Source organism: Thunnus albacares, chromosome 9 (genome assembly GCF_914725855.1).
Source record: "Thunnus albacares chromosome 9, fThuAlb1.1, whole genome shotgun sequence".
In the NCBI taxonomy this organism is placed as follows: Eukaryota; Metazoa; Chordata; class Actinopteri; order Scombriformes; family Scombridae; genus Thunnus; species Thunnus albacares.
In genome coordinates this window covers 29,844,568-29,862,525 of record NC_058114.1, presented here as the reverse complement: position 1 = coordinate 29,862,525, position 17,958 = coordinate 29,844,568, and the positions used below count along the sequence as shown (strand labels likewise).

The 17,958-nt window shown below is 41.8% G+C and overlaps 1 protein-coding gene across 1 annotated transcript in view; it reads left to right on the top strand.

Annotated features, from left to right (window-relative positions):
• Positions 1 to 3,921: 3,921 nt before the first annotated feature.
• tgfbr3 (transforming growth factor, beta receptor III) overlaps positions 3,922 to 17,958 on the top strand; it is a 68,211-nt gene continuing 54,174 nt past the window's right edge. Inside the window, exons 1-2 of the mRNA XM_044361540.1 lie at positions 3,922 to 4,196; positions 8,316 to 8,497. Of these exons, the coding sequence (XP_044217475.1) occupies positions 8,437 to 8,497 (61 nt within the window). The 5' untranslated portion in view covers positions 3,922 to 4,196; positions 8,316 to 8,436. The remainder of the gene's footprint in view (positions 4,197 to 8,315; positions 8,498 to 17,958) is intronic.

Sequence of the window (17,958 nt, the reverse complement as noted above, 5' to 3'; positions counted from 1 at the left end):
AGCACAGGTGTGATGCTGCAACCCAATCCTGAGAATACCTCATCATTAGAAGCCCCAGATGTACAACAGATATCACTGAAGCCATGAGTCCAAGCAAGCGCGGTTATAGTCTGAATGATACAACTTCCCAGCCGGAAGAGGGAGATACAGTGTGTAAGAGACGCTAATCTCCCCTCTGATCGTGTGACTCGTAAAGAGAGGGAGTTTATGTTGAGACTCAAGTATTCTGTACATTGCGTGGGTTCTACTCGGCTCTTTGCCCAGTTTATATTGAACCCAAGATCCCTGAGATGATTTATCACTGTAGCAGAATCCCTGACTGCCTGTTCCTGCGAGTGGGAGCATATCAGATAGTCATCTATGTACAAGAAAATTCTGATGCCACTGTTCTTTAATGGAGACACACTTGCTGAACACCCCCCCATGGGTGTTCAGCAAGTGTGTGGAGGCAGCTAATGACTCCCTGAAAGGGATGGGTTGGTTTTTGTAGGCTCTGTCCTGATAGGCAAACCTGAGAAACTTTCTGTGTGCAGGATAAATGGTAATGTGAAACCATGTATCCAAAAGACCAATTGGATTGAATGACAGAGCACTTTGTGGTAACATCCTGAATGTGTATTTTCATAGGTGTCTGTTTAACACATGGAGATGTAAAATGGGGTGAAAAGATGAGATCCCCTTCTTTGGAATAAGGAAGTAACAGGAGTAAAAAGCCTGTTGAGCTTACTCGCTCAGGACAGCCCTGATCACTCGTTTAAGAGGGATGCTATGTCATCCTCTAGGACTCGTGCTGAATCCCCCTCGGTTACTGTAACTAACACACCGTTAAATCTGAGTGGTTTCATAGCAAACTTTTGTCTCTAACCCTGAGAAATAGTGGACAAAACCCATGGGTGAACTGCACATGCGCACCACTGGTCTGCCAGGGCAGGAAGTGGGCCCTTGTAGTCGCACTGCAAGTCATCTCCGGGACCTGGAGGGAACGTTGAAGGAGCATGAGTTCCACCAGCGGGGGGTTAGGGGGCCTGACATTGTTTTGTTTTTATTTTGTTTTTGGGGAAGCATTTGCCCTTGGCCCTGGGCCTGGCTGTAAAAATGCAAGCTTTATTTCTGTTATTTCTGAACAGGGTGGAAGTGTTTGGTGACACTGTGACCTGCTGCCCCTGATTCTCCTCCTCTTGAATGTGAAGGGAGAGAAACTAAGAGAGGACACCTGAAAAACTGGAAATCACCAGGGTCTCTGAACAACAAACTTCGGGGTTTTGTTCCACTTCCATTTTCCTTCTTTTCTTTGTGGAAGGGGGAGAAGGAGAAGTTGCAGTAGGAGTGCTACGTTGCATGCTTCTTCTTCCCTTCCCCATAGTGAGAGGGTCAGTTTCTTGCTGCCACTACAGAGTCTTTGCCCCATGGCCTTGGGTTTTCTGACTGAGGCTGCTGGTTAGTCTGTTGCCCAGCTGTCTCGAAAAGGCATATGTCCTTGGACTCAGCTTCTATCATGTCCGCCCAGCTTGATGTGGCTCTTGGCTGATGGGTGCTGGTTGTGGCTTTTGGGGTGGCTCCTGACAGGCATGGGTCCTGATTACTGGCCACCACCACTCTCAGCCTCCTTTCTAGAATCTTTTCTGGCATTGATGCCGGTGGGAATATGACTGGTGGTAAGCTAGAAATCCCTGAGCATGTTTAGCGCCCATGTACATGGGGTGAGGGTCCTTGTCCGAGATGGACACCCCGTATGATGCAGCCTTTTTAGCCTTCCGTTCCGACCCTTTGGCGGCTGAAGATATGTCTGGAAAGGAAGAAAATTGTATAGATATTTAACCACACTAGATGCGCCGTTAGCCTGTTGGTCAGTAGTGCTAACACATGGGGTTTAACCCATGCTAACTGCGTACTGTAAGCTGGAGGGTATAATGTTACACAGTCACTGGCCACACCGGTAAGCAAAAACAGGGTAGCCAGAGGAACAGCTTGCCTTTACGCAGACACCACTCCGAATTACCCTGAGTAACAGCAAAGTACACTTCTTAATCAGCAAATGCAGAATGAAGCCAGAAACTGTGTTGGGTGACATATTCTGTGTATTCTGAGTCTGTTAACTGTTGAGCAAATATCCAAGCTAGCCTAGACGAACTCAGGGAACTTTGTATAGATTCATCATGGGAAGAGAGCGAAAATGATTTGAGAAGTGCTAGTCAATTATGGTAATATGAGGGGCATGCCCCGAGCACAGTTTGACCTGTCTATCACTGTTGGTCACGCTGAGGTGATTCCTATGGTTAAACACTGAACAATGTTAAAAAAGAACTATACAGAATGAATCAGAATCACAAGTAAGCACAGGTGGCTGTTATGGTAATGCCAAAGATGTTTGTATTGATAGTGTACATTTTTGGTTGCAGCCAAAGTGAAAAAAATGAAAAAGATTATTTATCATTTGTGTTATTGTGACTATTCATTTCCTTTTTTTTAAAATAATGAATATGTTTTTTCACACTACATGACAAAAAAGAGGGGAAGCCATCAAATTATAATGCAAGAAAATTATTTAATGGGTAGAACACACAACCTCAAAAAAGTTTAAACAATAAATCAAAATGGATTAGTTTGAGGACAACAGTATAGGGTCACATGGCAAATGCCATATGATTTGGCCACTGTCCTGAATGATTTGCCCTGTTTAATGCCAATCTGATGCTGTCTCCAGCAAAGGAAGTGGGACTCCCCTGTCCCATCTATCTATCTATCTATCTATCTATCTATCTATCTATCTAGTTTATGTAGGCCTTTAGGTTTTTAAAATATAAATGAAACTTGGTTCAGGGATGGTTGCAACAAGGTGTTACAACCGTCCCAGTATGACCAGTCATGTTTTCACCACATGTTAACTAGCTCGACTGCTAGTTTGACACATGTTCGCCATTTCTGTTTTTAGCTTACAAAACAGTGATTCTAATAATACTTGTTTGGATTCCTAGACAAGTACATTTTTTACCTCAAAAAAACACTTTCGCTGGTAACTTTCTCTGAGAGTTTCAAATGTGGCTCCTTTTTTGTAAGCTAGAACACAATCTAACTGAGCATGTGTAGAGTCAGTGTAATCACTGGAGCTTGTTTCTGATTGGAGGAATTCAAGGTGTTACAACCATCCCATGTTACAACTGTCCCTGGTCTCCCCTACTTATATCTGTAACAGTGCAACTTGTAAAATCTTAATCGGCAAAGTATCTCATACTTACATTTGTCAAATAAATGCAGTGAAGTAAAAAATATATTCACCTCACGTAATATTTCTTCCTGAAATGTAATGAAGTGTAGGTATAAAGTAGTATAACATGAATACACTCAAGTAAGTAAAAATGCCTCAAATTTGCTCAAAGTGCAGTAATTTTAGTAATTGGAAGTAATTGAGTGTTTTAATGTTACTTACACTTCAAGTGTTACATTACTATGTTTCCATTAACTTCCTCTGTCCCCATTATACTTTTTCCAACAATAACAGATATTTAAGCCATTTTTCTGCAGCTACAGATGCTCATCATAAGTGCTCAGCTGTTGCAATTAAGTGTGCATGACTTGCAACAAGACTCATTCCTTAGCCAGACTTTCCCATAATCTGGCATCAAGAACCTCCATATAGATACAGATCACTCCATGGGCCCTTATGTGATAAGAGTGACCTACAGCAACCCTATACAATAACATTTTGCAAGTTTTGTATAGAATTGCACATCTGTCTGCACTGTAAACGGGGACTGAGTGCCAAGACTTTAAAGTATACAGTCATTAATTGTTAAACCTGGGCTAATATTTGTATGATCGGTCAAAATAGCTGAGTGAAGGTCCGCCCGACACTCCTGCAGGGACCCCCGAGGAGACCGCGCGCCCGCATTGGGAAGCTCTGCAACGGCCCATCTCGCGCACAGCTCAGCCTCCTCCCTCCAAGCGCCGCCTCCAGATGAAGCCCTCACTTAAAAAGCAGATAGATAGTAAACTGTTTAAAACTTAGAGTCAGAGGGGCTGTTTTTCCACTGTTATGTAAAATATCGCGTCAACTTCGTCCACGCTTCCTCGTCAAAACAACGGAATGGAGTGAACGTCCAACCGAGAGAGGAACGACTCTGATTTATCCGCATCCACCAAGAGCGACTTTAAACTTCAACCAAGTTTACTTGGACATTTTCTGGAGACTCTGCATGGTACGTCCGCTAGCTTTCAAGGACTAACACTTTGAAAAGTTACCACTTAGCTTGTTTCTAGAAGAATTTGCTTTATCAGAAGACTGTCACTGTGCACCGTGTTTAAGGATACTGTAAAAATAAGCATTTACAGCGCTCGCTGCGTTAACTTAACATCTGTCTTGAATCCGTTGACATGCAGCGTTCCTTCTTGAAGCTACAGAGTTGTTAGCTAATAGGTACTCATGTTGATATCCACTGTTCAGGTCATGTTTTATTTAAAAAGCGTGAATTAAACACATGTAAACAGACTGCGTATCCAGCGCATACAGAGGGATTCCCTTCAGATAGAGAACAGCGTGATGTGTAGCTCACTCCGCTCCTTTGTTGGTAACCAGGAGCTCCTGTGGGATGAAACGTGACTGACAGCACAGCCGCGCCAGTTTAGATTAAACACTGAACAAAATCAACAGGTATTCCTGTATTTACTCATGACAGCGACAGTTGCCAGTTATGAAGAGCTGTGTTGCTGTGTATTTGTTGTCATTAATGACAGTCAGAGTTTTGCTGTGACAAGGGATGAAGTTTGTAACAGTTTTGGATCCTGGAGAAACAGCAGCGTAGATTAATTGAATTAATCAGCACTTTTTAAACAGTGTTTACTCTGATGTGTTGCACCAAAGTTTACACTAACCTAAAACAGATTATCATCATGTATTATTCTAACCCTGTAGTCTATATTGTATCTGCACATTTCAACATTTTCTCACATCTTAATCGAAAATGTACTTCAATCTGAAACATCTGAATCCTACATTCTTACCCAATCAGCTCTATTTAATGATTAGATGGTAATACTTATACTTGCTTATTAGAGCATGCTATATGATGCACCAGGACCTTAAGTCTCATAAACTCAGTATTAAGAGTATTGCATATGAATATTGAGTTGCACATCATTTACAAGTATGAGAGTCTAAACTGTGTGCAGGATGTTTTTAGCATATCATACCTCATTCAGAGCTGTATTTTTGTGATGGAAACAGATGTAGGTTTGGTGGTGAGTCAGTCTTGTGCCTGTACACATTGACACTGAAAGATGAGAAGTACTTATTTAATATCACTCATCAGGTCATGTGATCACACGAACATCTAGAAGACTTACGAAGCAAGCGGGTGTCAGATTAGTAAGTCTTACTCATGTACCACAACATGCAGTTGTATTACTGTCTTCACTTCTGGCTTTGTGATTACGAGAACATATATGCCCTCTGGACGTAACAACACTTAACTGCAGTGTATGCATATGTGATGACACAGATGTAAGCCAGGCCTTTAACACTGAAGTGACCACAAATATGCAGCTTGGTTTCAGTAATGTGCAGTACGTTCAGTCTGGGGTCTGCACGTTCTGATGCATTTTCCAGATCTTCTCTGGGTGAAATAGCTGCTCGGCTTAGACGGTCAGGGTTGAGGAGAAGTCACATGAGGTGATTTGAGTGTTGCTGCAACAAAACCAGCACCGTGGCTGGAGCTTTTGGAGTAAAACCCACACACAAAACCCAAAACATGTTTGAATAGTCAATGGATAAGCTTTGTGATGCCTTAAATTGAACTTTAACAGTTAGTTAAAGCAGTGATAAAACTTTTCAAAACTCTATGTGGTCTTTCAGAATATTTGTCCATCAGATATTTCAATCTTCTACCCAACAGAAGAGTGAGTAGCTTTACATCGCTTTTCTTTGATTTGGTCTTTGCCTCGCAGAAGCTGTTGCAACACAGTTTACCTTTGAGTCAGGGAGGAGATGAAGGTCAAGGAGGGGCATAAATCAAACAGAGGGCACTGGCTCTGCTTCACTAGCTGAAAGTGTAATATTTGTCATGATCTTTCAAAATTACTTCCCAGCCCCTCCAGCTGCCAAACAGTGAAAGGCCCTTTTGTCCTGTGCAGCTGCTTGCGCTGCAGAGTGATGCACCTTAGTTCTTTGTGCATCACTTCCCATAAACCCTCTATGGTTCACCACGAGCGAGATAGATGCACATCTGGCACATACGCTTATACTAGTCTCAGATGCAACTTTTACCACATGGGTTTTACGCAACGTCACATTCTACAGAAGTTACAGTTGCAGTTTTGATGTCATAAAGAATGCGGTATGACTCAGAGAACTCATTTGCTACTATTTCTGTTGCCATTCTAAAAAGGTGTTGCTTCTTGTTGCTGCAGAGCATGCCTAAACCGAAATAGCCACAGCCAAAAATAATAAATTGATACCAATGTAGTCTGTCAATGATTTACATTTGAATGCTTTATTCAGTTTTTGTAAAAACATTGAGGTAGATTATTATGATGTAGAAGCTTTTTAATTATTTTAGAATAAATAATAGCCCCTAAAATGACAAATTGTGTTAATGTTTGTCAGAATGTCAGCTATATATTCCTAATCTGTTTTGCTGTCTTGCTTTATTCAGTTGAGAATATCCTCTGCTTTTCTAGTCTTATCTGGAGTCTGATCATCACAGCTCACTGCTTTGATGCAACGGCAATGATGTCTCGCTATCTGATGTCTTTCCACTTTGTTGTAAGCCTTTTTGAAGCGTGGCAGCCAAGGAAATTAAATGAATATACAGTATATGTTTTATTTAGAACTATACAACATCATGAGTGTGTTTCTAGGTTGATAGTGGCTTTAAACAAATGACCCACTATTCATATGAATGTCATTTAAATCTTCATGGTACATTCATGGTTCATTTGTGAGGCTCAGATTACAATTCAAGATTTCCTGACTGGCACGGCCATCCAATCCAGTCCAGCTCCAATTACCTTGTGCATAAATGACAAACATTGACATCTTAACTCAAACGACTGAAATATTTACATGAAATAGTTAAATGGGGGGATATACGAAACATATATGATGATCTTGATCAGGACATCACTCATTTGATTAATACAACACATGTAATACACAGTTTTTAAAATTCCTCTAACAACTGCTGTGATATCCTTAAAGAAGTCATATTATGCCCCTTTCCCAGTTTAATATTTTGCTTTTTGTGGTCTATTTATAAACATTTGCATGTATTTATGGTCAAAAAACACCTAGTTACAGCTGTACGAGCCCTGGATGCAGCCCCTCTGTCTCACTCAGCCTGTCTTGTGTCTGCTCAATGCCCCTCTCCTCTGATTGGCTGACTGTTTTCTGAGTGATGTACACCCAGGCCAACCACAGGTAACGGATTGTAGCTTAATGTACCCATTAAAACCAGGGCTCTGGGTTAAACTCACTGGTAAAATAGTGATGACCACCGCTGAGGATGATGTTATCCAACCTTTGGAAGGCTGTGCAATGACAAATTAGCTTCCTGACATCCAACAACTGTGCAGCATTTCCTCTGCTGTCTGTCTCTCCTCTGCTCCACTCTGTGTGTGTGTGTGTGTGTATGTGTGTGTGTGGAGGGGCTAAGCCCCGCCCTCGGTGAAATACAGAGAGCAGAGCAGAGGAGAGAAATCATAAATGACAGCAAAACGCAATAGAGACTCTCAAATGAAACAAGTACACATAAATTAGGTAAACAACATAAATAAACATATTTTATAGGGAAAACACTCAGCGTATAGTTGTGACATCACAACCTTACGGATCTCAGTGTATAATAGTACATGCATTTTTTGCACTGTCATGGTGGTCAGTGTTTGGGGTTAAATCAGAAAAGTTAAAGCTTTAGGCAAGGTCATGCTGGTTAGCATGGTGGTGCTAAGCTGCTTACTCAAGACCCCACTGGAGCATCCAGTGTTTCCTGACGCTCTCAATTAAAGTGCGTTAATAACCTGTGGCATGTTCCTAAGTGTTTCACACCCAGCGAGCCAGTCAGCCGTCCCACACTCCTCAGAGGGTTCTTTCTGACCGGCCGCGGGCATGGGAAGGTGTGTGCAGCACGGTCCTTTGAAGCATGCATGACCCCCAATTAACCTTCCCAGATTAATCCCCTGGTCTACAAACTAATGCTGCTCTTGTCTCATCTCATCATTCCCACAGGGTATATTAAGCAGAGCCCGGTTCCCCACTGTTTGTCCACGCTGAATCACAACCCACTTCTTTTGGTTGACTTTCCCTACTTTTGTTCACTTTACAGCTGGAGCTTGTCGCTGACTTCCTGTAGACTGCTTCATAGAGAGGGAAACCTTTTCTGAAAAGCAGGAGAAAGGCCCGTTCACCCACCTTCTCTACACTGGAAGCTGCAGGATAATAACACAATGGCTCGAAGATCCACTGTTCCCTTGTTACTTCTTGCAATGTGTTGCCTGGCATCTGCAGGTAAGTTTCTCTCACTGCTTATTTGTTTAAAATGTGAAACTAATAGAGCTGCACTACTGTACATGATTGTTGTTTGTTTATGTGCGTTAAAAGCAATTAGATAATTACATTTTTATTAGCAGGTGCCAATGTCAGGAATGAATTATATTGACTATTGTATGCACCAAACCTTGCAGTCCTGTGTTGTCACGTTTGCCCACTCTCTGGGATTTTCCACTGTTTCTCCCAACATGCCTTTCTAGACAGTGCTTGTCAGAGTAGTGAGTAAGGGGGATTTACATTTAAGAAACTGCTGACAAGTTCAATCTCAGAATGCAAACACTCAGCAGGCTTACATGTATCTGTCAGACTGATTGGAATGAACTGACGTACTGCCAGATATCCAGTAATTTACAGCCGTTGAACAGGCCAACCAGAGAGAGAGAGAGAGTGAACAAACTCATAAAATGGCTACAAACATGAATACAGGAAACCAATGTGTGCTAACATGGTGCTGTATCAAATAATGTAGGCTCTGGATGATGTCATTCACTGCCACAACACACCCCATGGACCTTATCTGACTGAAGGGGAATACTGTGCCTCTCACTCTGAGGAATGTGCATGTTACTTATGACCTTTTATACTCAACAACAAGTACTCATGAGCATGAGCGACAGTTTCCTAGAGTGATGAGACTTGTATCTGTGACACCCTGCCGCTCACTTTACTTTGTCACAGTCACTTCTATCTCTTTAGATTGTTCTCCTTCAGAGTTTTCCCTGGAAAACAGAGGATGTGGCAGAGGATGGAGAGCGTGCGCGGTGCGGCGTACATGGTTTGTGAGTGCACCTTTAGAGTGTTGTGCACATACGTGAAAAAAAATCACGATTTGACAGACGTAAGTGTCCGTAGGGATTTAAATTTTATACCAAATGGAACAAAAAGGTGAAAAATAAAGGTCGTAACAAATGACAGTGTTGATTTTGTAGGCCTGGGACGGTACGCTTATCTCCCCATTCAATACCATCACGATACTTGGGTGCTGATTCAAATTCAGAATCGATTCTCAATCCAAAACAGATTCTCGTTTGAATATATAGAAAGCGGGGGGCACTATTTTCAGTCTCTTGCTCCAGTACACTGTGTGCCAAACCATTCAATGGTGTCCTTAGTCCACTGAAATACAATATGAAACATGACGGGCAGATAAGATAAATGGTCGTTGTCGGAGCAGCCGGCTGCTGCTCAGACGCTGGCTGGGGAGACATCAGCTGGCCATCTCAGCTGATCCGACAAACTGCACCGGGTTGCACCAACTATGTGAAAGCTGGCATGAGACATTTGGCGTCGTAGCACATTGTAGTAAACTGGATTGATATTGAAATATCATATCAATAAATTAGGTCTCTACTGGATTACTGTGTTGGAAAATGGCAGCAATATAGCATATATAGCAATAACATTTTGATATCTTGACAACGCCATAGCACAGATTGCTATACGCTATATTCAGAGAGTGATAATGGTGGTGGGGTGATGCGTTGTAGGAGAAGAGTGGGGGGACGGGAGGGGAATGCCCTATCTGTTTGGATCAGATGGTCAATTCTTACACATTGAACCTTTGTAAGATTTCAGTGACGTATGATGTGTCAGTCAAACTGCCAACAGTGTACAAAGACAGTGGCGCCAAGACTGGCCAGTCAGATCTGAACAGCAGCCAGTTTCTGACAACCACTTTGGCTTTGTTTTTGGCTAGTTATAAAAAACTACATGAGCAAGTCTGATAGAATTTGAAAAAAACTGCTCATTTATTGCTTATTTACTTACAATTTTTATTTCCTATTGCAGGAAAAATGTTGTTCCCTTTCTGGGACGTGTTTGTGAAAAGTTGGGTCGTGGTCATATGTGGTGGGCGGACATTCAATATGTTGTGGGGTTTGCCAGTAGATGTAATTGGAGGAAACTGTCATTGCTGTAACATCTAAATTGGCTTCAAAATTCAGCAGTGGTTTTCGTCGCTTGGTAACATGATGGCCCAAATATTATAATAACTGACTAAACAGTTAGCAGACCTTAGCCTGACAAAATCTGTCAAGTTGGCAACAATCTGGCATTAACTTCACTGAGAATCGAATGTACATTCCTCCTTTCTATTTTTCCGATTTGGAGATGTCCTGTTTATAAAGGCTGGTTTCACAATGTACGACTTAGGAGCTGAACTCGCTCCAGCTTTAATCTGCAACATCCCGTGTTGTTTTTCTGTGGCAGCACAGGAATAATTACCCAGTAGGAGGCATGCTAGCATGGTCTCCAAAAAAGTGTGGTTCGCGTTTTTCATGCTTTCAGTCTGATTGCCGCCATAGGTTATTATTTCAAAAGTTCTTCTGTATCCTCCCGAGGCTTGGACCACACTCCAGAGAGCTGACTTTTACACAAACAATAGCAGTGTAGTCAGTATGTGCTGTGGGTAGAGCAAACATCATTTCTCCCACAATGCCAGGATCTCCAACACAATGAAGTCACGTATGAAGTTTCCCTCTAAATTCTTCCTCATACACCAGGATGCATTGTTGTACTGTGACACAAGGGACATGTATTTACAGTTAGACAACCAATGCCCTTTCCTCCAAAGCACACTGGCAGCATGTGTACTTCTTGATTTATGGACAAATCTTCCGATGCTCTGAAGTAGATTGTTGAACAAGTTAAATGCAGGCTAATTACCGCATTTAACCATTTTGAAGAAGATTCTCATATCTGCTTTTGACTTATCAGTTTTTATCAACTCTTTTTCGCACACCAACACTTCGGCCTATCTCTCACTTCTCTCTCCTTTTCTGTCTATTTCTATCATCTCGCAGCATCTGTGTAAACAGTCACATCTGCCCTCTAAACTTGTCAGGAGAGCTCTTACGTAATGTTTAGATTAGTCTGCAATGAGTCTTCTCTCAGCGTAATGCAATCCAGGATCTGGGCCTCCCATAACTCTTAAAAGTCAGTCTGAAAGCACCTTAACGTTCATATTTCAAGTCTCTGCTCTGCTGCTTAACTCTACTTTTTGTTGTTTATACCTTTTTTTTTTCCCCTCCCTGTATCCTTACTACCATTTTGTGGTTGTCTCTCCTCAACTTGCCAGAACTGCTGTTTTGTGAAGGATATATGGTGGACGTTTAGGCAGAGTTTGAGTTTCGCAGTCAAATGAAGTCTTACAGGAGCAATGCCAGATATTAATTTGAGGCACTTGCCAGGAACAGCTCCAGCAGGATGCTGGTTATACTGGAGGCACAACGCCGGGCTGGTGGCTCACTGAAAAACACCAGCAGCATAATTGAGTGCAGAAGTACTTTCTCCTCTTATAGCCTTTCCTGATTTTACATATGGGGCGGCTTGATGAATGACGAAGCTATTAGTACGAATCTGTCTTCGGCTATTCATTGTAGAACCACATAGTCTTACAACCGTATCGTGAAACGAAACAATAACTGGAAAAAGGAATTGAATTGTCCTCATATTCACAGTCCATATGTTCAAATGTAGGGACTTTGGAAAGTAAACAACTTTTTTTTTTGTCTACATTTTTTGTATACTTTTGGCAGATGAGAGTCATTACAAAGCCAAAAGCGGTTGTAATGTTTTTCCCCTCACAGTTGAGCAAAAGGTTCGTCTTTATATCCACAATGCTTTCTTGGGGCCAGCGAGAGTGGGACTGCCAAAATGCATTGTGCAACCGCTGTAATCTGAGAGGTGGGGTGGCCGGGGGGGGAGGAGAGAGGCAGGCGCAGGCGTGGGTCGTCTGGTCCAAATCGACACACTCCACACACGTACAGCGTGCCAAACCGACAAAGTCCCTTCCAGCATGCTAAACCAGATGTTGCCCTGTGATTCATGTGAGGAGCCGGAGCAGCACAGCACAGAGGCAGTGTGCTGCTAGGCAGAGTGGTTGGGATGTTTACATAGCAACGGGAGTCCCGTGTGTGTCTAATTACAGGTCTGTTCTCCCCCCATGGTGAGGCCTTTATCTTAACAGTGCTGTCAAAGAGGAGACAGCCATGCTGGCCTTGTTTGTTTATATTGCTTGCTTATTGAATGAAGGTCACCCCAGTATTAGCCAGTTTAATTAACAGCAGTGTAGACATTTGTTTTTGATTGATGTGGATTTACAAGCAGGCCTGCGGTAAAGATAAACTTTTTAAAAGATGACTCTACTTTTCCTTAATCTCTTCCCACTCACTTAATCTGTCACTCTCTCTCCCTAACACACACACTCTCTCTCTCGCACAAGGAGGAGCACCTAAATGAACCGCAGCAGACAGGTTTCTACAGATGGACTCGTATCTTCATCCAGGGCTATCATATCTCGTCAGCCTCCAGTCAAGAGGATGCTTGCGCAAATCTGTAGGAGTAAACTGAATCCCACCCCCCTTCTCTCTCTCTCTCTCTCTCTCTCTCTCTCTCTCTCTCTCTCTCTCTCTCTCTCTCTCTCTCTCTCTCCCTCCATAGTTCCAGTAAGCAGGCGTGTAAATAATTTCGGTTAGAGTCAGTAATGGGAGACAGCTGGGGTGATCGTGCGTTTTCCATTGTGTTTCACAGCCCTGTGAAGAAAAAAAAAAAAAAAAGCCACTGGAGCTGGGGAGAGTTAGAGTAAAAGAGTTATGTGGAGTGTGACTTCATTGAAGAAAGAAGGAGTAATAGTAAAAAAAAAAACGGACTCCCTCTGTTCAGATAACCTTCAGGAGCAGTGAGACAAAAAATTTGTGTTTTCTTCCGAAATGTTAATGGATTTTTATTTCTCAACCGTCATGAGTGTGAATTCATTAGAATTTAATCCGCTTAATAACCTCACAGAGGTGCCAACTTTTGAGTGCATGATTCTTTATCTCCAAAGGAGTAAGATGCTCGCTGAAGGCTTCCAGGTGGTGTCTTTCATCACACTAGTCCCTCCTGGGGCCTAACCTTCCCCACTCCATTTCCACCAGATGAGTCCTGTTGAAAGACCATGTCCTAATTCTGGAATGGTCCTTTGGAAAATTTCCAAAAAATGACAGTAGGCTCTTCTCTGAGCCTTAAATAACAGATATTTTCCTTAGATCACAAACACACACACACTTGGAAATGCTCTTTTTTTTTTTCAAATTTGATAGATTTCAGGTAATTAATAGAGAAAGCAGTTGTGGTCTGATTAGTTGTAGGAATAAAATAAGCATCAGCTGCAGTGGTATATCTTTTAAAAAGTGCTGTAATAGGCTGTTATGATAGCTAGAGTCTAGCCTACTCCTTTCTTCTTCTGAAGCAGATCTGCACACAGTTAAGGAAAACACTGAAAGCAATAAAACACTTTATAATTCAGCAGCACATCTCTGTGTCACAAGTCAGGAGTTCCCCAGTTTTTTTAAATGAATCATTTCCTCAACATCATGTATATATTATCTGCTGTCTTTGTATTTCGCAATGAAACTGTATTCATAGCTTTTTTTTTATTGTCTATTGACTTTTCTAACCGAACTATTATTCATCACACTTTCCATTTGTTAAGTGTCCAGTAAAGAGGCCCTCCCAATGTCTTTTTGTGCATGTTAATACACAAGGCAACATGGCATTTGACAAGTCATTCTTCTTAACCCTCCCTCCTCTTAAGATGAAGAAGCCCAGTGGAATGTAGTCTCTTCCAGCTTGTGTGAAAATGCTGTCTGCTTTGCCCTTTCTCACCTCTCTGGCTCCTTCTCACCAGGCTCACACACTGGCACAAAGGCCCAGCATTGTTTCACTCTTCGCTTTCTGTTGATGGCAACCTGCTGGTTCTCAAAGGCTCCTGTTATCACATCTGAGTGATGGTGTTTTTGTAAAATATCACAAGAACAAAGGCATCTTTTTTTAGCTCTATTTGACTGATGTAGCCTTAAAAAAAAAATCTATCAATGCCCTAAATGTGCTCGGTACTATTGATTTAGCAAAATCCCTTCCTCATTCCCCTAACAAAGTAGCAAGCCAAGACTTATCTGCTGATTTTTCCAGGGTGTGTTTCTGTATTTCAATTTGGATGTTAGATTACAACGATATGGCTAAATATGGCTCATCTTGATAACCAGTAACTCTACCAGTGATCCAGATCAGCATGCTTGCAGTCATATTTGTTGCTTGTGGTCTCTTTAGGCATGAAGTGGATAAATGTGACATTATAAACCTTCAAAGCAAGTGCATTATGATTTACATTATTGTGTAAGTTCTACAACATTTTTGCTAACGTCTTTACATTATGCAGGCTTAAAGATACTAACTCAGTAAAACTGAACTTGTCCACCAGTGACTTTTCATCACTGCCAGCAGATGATATTTAATACTGTATGTTGAGGAATTCCTGCAAGGCCGGTGTTTTAACACACGCAAAATGAGGACAGCATCAAGAAGGACAAGAATGGTGACCTCGGGGTTCAGTTCCCTGCCTCCCCTACTGGGTCTGAATCTTCATAGATGAAGTGGCTGCTTCTCCCAAACCCCTGCCAAGCTGCTGTCAAAGAACATGGCTTTTGCAGGAATCTATGATTGATGAATGATATGCCCTTGGAGCAGCAGGACAGAAATGTCTCTCAGTTTGCCCCTTTTAACCAGTTCGCAGTGCAGTTCGGCAAAGCACTGCACTGTGCCGGGTGAGCTGATTGCTGATGCAGTCCTCTTATGGTATCTGAACAAAGTCATACAGCAGTCTGGTGGAAACCTTCCCACACAACCGCGGTGTAATAATGTTATTACACTGTTGTTTCTACTGATGCATTTTACAGTCTTTTCTGCCATTACCACCCAAGCCTTCACTTGTTTTGGGTTAGCTCAGGATGTGACAGTAGTTGTTCGGTATGGAGTGCTCCTTAACAGAGAATTAAGAAATACTGTTCATGCTTAACATTTGTCACTAGTTGAGTTGCATTACTTTACCGATACTGGACCAGTGTGTGCAAAATGTTCTCAGCTGATCTTACCCATTTACTACTTCACGGACACTCGAACAGCCAGTTCTTGTTCTGTGACTGTGTTGACAACTTTTTTGTCTTTTGATATTGCAGGTCCAGACAGCACATGTCAGCACCCATCAGTAAAGACATACTGTAGTAGCACAGCCAGTAAAGTCTTTAGTCATATGCACAAATGCTTGGTCTCTCCCAGCTGTCTCACTTTACACAGTGGCTCCTGTGTTCCTCTGAGAATTAGCCATGTCATCCGTCTCTTCAAAGCCCTCTGATTTATGTCTGCATTCAGAGGTAGAGAGAAATGTACCCACTTCTACCTTCTCTGCTTGCCTGGGGCTTCGTATGCTGCTCGGGAATTGGTCAAGTATTTTTTTCAGCTAATGTTGATGGTTTACCAACAGGTGCCTGCTTCATCTGTCAGGGCAGATGAATAATAACTGGGCTCACTGTCAGTAACAGAAAAGCGTTTAACTCACCTTTCAGTGCACAGAATATAATAAATCATGTATCTTTATATTAGGGCTGAGTGATATAGCAAAACAAAACCTGGTGACAATTCATGATTTCAACCTTTTTTTCCTTGCAAAATGCAGGAAATGTAAAACATGGGTGGCACATTGTATTTTAGGGTTTAATGTGCAAGACAGTTGGTTAAGAACAACAAAAGACCTGCACCACCTGCAAGGCTGTTATCGCTAACCATATTTAAAAGATGCAGGTTATCCCATACAGCTAAGGAATGTCAGTGCGACATGCTTCAACTGAATATACAAGGATGCCCAGTTTAATAACAACTTTCAGCTCAGATGGAACATTTGCGGTTTGTGTTTGGACATGACATGAGAATGATATGTGCAGACTGCTGGCTAGCTAGCATTAGCTACCCGGCTACATGGTAGGAACCGATTGAACAAAGTACAATCCACACTGTTCAGTCAATTCCCATAGCTCATAACCAGAGATTATGCCCCGTCAACAAATACAAGCCAAGACAGCAGATCAATGTGCATACAGTCTTCTTTCAGTCCGTCTCTCTTGTAGATGGGACCATTAAATTTACTACGATATAGCCAGAGTCAGCTAGCCACTTCAAGTCAGCAGACACCAGGAGCCATTACAGTTCTGTAAACTTTGTCGTGTGCAAGTAGTTTCACTATTCAGGTCACACTTTACAGGACAGTTGTGACTTAAGATAGCTAATGTAGCCAGCTATCATCCACATTACTTTTTAACACAAAATAACCTTTTTCCACCTACCCTCAGCTTTAACGCTCATTACTAGCATATTATTTCTTGTTTGTTTAATTTTTTTTAACCTTTTGACCAAGCAAGCTGAGTCTCTTGGTTCTAGCTTCATATTTAATGGCCCAATATGAAAGTGGTAATGAAGCAAATCAGACAATTTAGCAATTAATATCATGCCACCAGCAGAGCAACACAAAGCAAAGCTGTCTTTAAACGAGAGAGATGCATTTTTACTAGCACTGTTTCTTTGTATTCAATGCCTTTATTGTTACTGCTGGATTCACATCCACAGGGGTGTTATTTATCATCTGAACACCTGTTAACATACTTAAGAATTGGAAGAAGCTTTGCCTGCATATCCATACTTGCTCCACATCTCCCACATAGGTAAAGTATGATCCATTGAATCTACTGTTTTTTAACTGTTTTTCCAATTATATGTCAGCTGACAAGATTATGGCAGATGAACCTTCCAATAAAAAGTTTTTGGGTGATATCAAGTTACTGTACAGATGGGATATCTGACTTAAGATTTCACACTTTGATGGGGGAGTTTATGACTTCCCTAATGGAGTTCAAGCTCACCCCTGCCCTCCTTCCTTCATCCTATTCCAGTTTCCTCCTCTTATGCCTCCAATTTTACAGTCAAGAGATAAATCCTTTTCATAGGCTGGCCAGTGAAGTGAACTTACACTACCCTTATGAAAGGCTTTATTCACTTCCTGTAGTAGTGGCTCAAGGTTCAGGGGTGAGTGGGCTGCGCTAGTGTCAACACTGCAGAGCTAGTGATTCTTTAGTCCAAAGCCCCCTAGGAAAACAAAAGCGGGCAGAATATTACATTCCCTAAACTCGTTTGCGTGGTTCATGGTCCATGGGAAATGTGCCCTGCAGTAGAAAACAAAAGAGGCCAGAGGATTCATTTAATCCTGTGGTTCATATGGGAATGGGGATATCTTAGATAGGGAGGAGATATATTGAAACAAAGAGGCCCCTTTGCAGTACTTTGTATTTATTGTAATTAAGTTGGCCTTATTATATCTTTGCATTGTTAGACAAGTGTATTTGTGTGTATTAAGCTTCATTATTTTCCTCATCTGCTTGTACGTTCATATAGGGAATCTTAGCGTACTGTATGTTTTATGAAGCATGTGTTGATAACAGTGAAGTTTTCTTCACCCCTTTGACTTTCTTATGCATCTGAAGAAACACAATCAGCCTGCCCACTGAAGGATACTGGGAACAAGACATGTGAGGATGTGTATACACACATAGGGG